This window comes from Aplysia californica, unplaced genomic scaffold, assembly GCF_000002075.1.
Source record: "Aplysia californica isolate F4 #8 unplaced genomic scaffold, AplCal3.0 scaffold00586, whole genome shotgun sequence".
NCBI lineage: Eukaryota > Metazoa > Mollusca > Gastropoda > Aplysiida > Aplysiidae > Aplysia > Aplysia californica.
In genome coordinates, this window is record NW_004797856.1 from 310,286 (window position 1) to 312,518 (window position 2,233).

The 2,233-nt window shown below is 37.8% G+C and overlaps 1 protein-coding gene across 1 annotated transcript in view; it reads left to right on the top strand.

The window, feature by feature from the left end:
- LOC100533265 (serotonin transporter) overlaps positions 1-2,233 on the top strand; it is a gene marked incomplete in the record, with an annotated part of 31,407 nt that overhangs the window by 10,187 nt on the left and 18,987 nt on the right. Inside the window, 3 exon segments of the mRNA NM_001204573.2 lie at positions 41-144; positions 1,937-1,970; positions 1,973-1,990. Of these exon segments, the coding sequence (NP_001191502.1) occupies positions 41-144; positions 1,937-1,970; positions 1,973-1,990 (156 nt within the window).

A 2,233-nucleotide genomic window follows, 5' to 3' on the forward strand; every position in this document is an offset into this window, starting at 1 on the left:
GAGAGATTTAGATTCTTTTTTTTTTATATCCGTATTTCAGATCTGGATTGCTGCGGCCGCCCAGATTTTCTTCTCTCTAGGCCCAGGTTTTGGCGTGCTCCTGGCTTTGTCTAGCTATAACAAGTTCCACAACAACTGCTACAGGTAAATCTGGGCACACCTGTCTGTCTGCCTGTCTGTCTGTCTGTCTGTCTGTCTGTCTGTCTGTCTGTCTGTCTGTCTGTCTGTCTGTCTGTCTGTCTGTCAGACAGTGATGTGTGCACTGTTTCCACACTTTTAAAATTCTGGAGTGTCGGAATAGAGAATCAATCTATACATCACTATATCTAAACCTTCTACTTTTTTTTGCATCTCTCAGAATTTATTGCTTCATTCCAGCAGAGTGTAAATATAGTCCTATCTTTCATTAATTCATACAATAAATCTCCATCACGCGGAAAATGTGATTGTTCACAGCACTTCCCGCTTCTCGCGCTCATTTTGCATACGCATATGGCTTACGTCACAGCTCATCAGTGACGCTTTTTAGAGGCAAAACGTTTTATTAAAAATATCTTTATAATGAACACTTTTTTTGCACTAAAGGTTCCCTAAACATACGTTCAATAAGCAACAAAAAACTTGCACAACTTTTGAACCGTTTATCCAATCTTCATGCATTTTTTTTTCTCAGCTCCTTTAGCTTTGTCTAGTGACATATATTTTGGTCAAATTAATCGTTTAAAATTTTTTCGTGAAACCCCCTAATACTATTGTGATTAGGAAAAAAATGACAGACTTGCTTTTAAAAGCGACATTCCCCGAGCTGTAAACTTTTAAAAATCCGTACAAACCATTGACTGCGATTTTTTAAAATTACTGTTCATTAAAGAATTTTCTAGAATACAGTGTGCAGGAATTTGAAAAAATATTCACCTGTTAAGACAAATTGATTTCAGTCATTGTGCAAAAGTTGGAGAATCTGTTCGATAGGTAAGGAGATATTCCACAAAAAGTTGCCCCATGGATTTTGGACCACACTAAACACCAAAATGACCGTTATTATATCGATGTGCTTCTCTTTCAAACAATATTTTGTGAGGTGTGCTGACAAAATGAGTTACTTCTCGGATTTTAACCGTATGTGAGGCAGCGCGGTGGAATCAGGCTCTCGTCAATTTTTGGGGATGTAGAGTTATTGATATCATCTTAAAGCTTGTTCACTAGTTTTTATTTGGATGGAACAAATATCCATTAATCTTGGATACATGTCGAGATATTTGTGAATGAAGGAGGTGGGGGTCACCTGTTTTCAGAGGTAAAATTAGTGAGAAAATGGCTGCCAAAGATTAGTTACTTCTTTGGCTTAAGAGTCCGTGGTAACTGAAAATTTACATTTTTTGCCTGCGGAAAAATGCAAGTTTCTTTACTTTGATTATTTTGACGAGAGCCTGATTCCACCTCGCTGCCTCACGTATGGATATTGATTCATCAACTTTGTCGTTGGAGCTTGCACAATTTGTAAGTATGGAATACTAAAAGACATGGTAGACTTGAACAAAATAGCATCAACTGAAAATTAATAAATCTGACCCCAGTGTTGACTTTTGGACAATAATATCTCCATTCTTGGATTGTGAAAAGTATCTCATTTTGTCAGCACGCCTCACATATAATATGGTCGTTTTTAAGGACAAAGGGGGCTATCCCGAAAAATGCTATTATGAGAAAATCGAAGGTAAAGTTTTTGCCCCTTTGTTCAGTTTCTTTAAAAGACAAGGAGAGTTTTCTCTATAACCAAACAAATATACATTCTAATGAAACCAAACTTCTCCTATAGGTAGGGAAATATCCATTTTTGGTGTGGGTCAATATTTCTGGAAACCCCCAAAATCTGGGTTAGCCCCCTTGTCCTTAAAAGCGACCTTATTTTCTAGCTCTCTCCTGCTACACCCAGAGACGCCCTGATCACGTCTGCCACCAACTGGCTGACAGTTCCCTGGCGGGCTTTGTATTTTCATTGCTGTCTTTTAATAAGACTGTCCTTCTTTCGAGTCCTGGAGTTTGTTTTTTTGTTTGTTTGTTTGTTTGTTTGTTTCCCAAGAAGTTGAGGTTGTTTCAGAATGCTCTCAGGTCTGCTGGGGTAATAGTATAGAATGTGAAGCGCATAGAGTTTGCTGTTGAGCGGGGATTTGCGCTATATAAAATTAAATGCTATCTAGTATATTTTTCCACGTTTGTTTGTTCGTTTTGT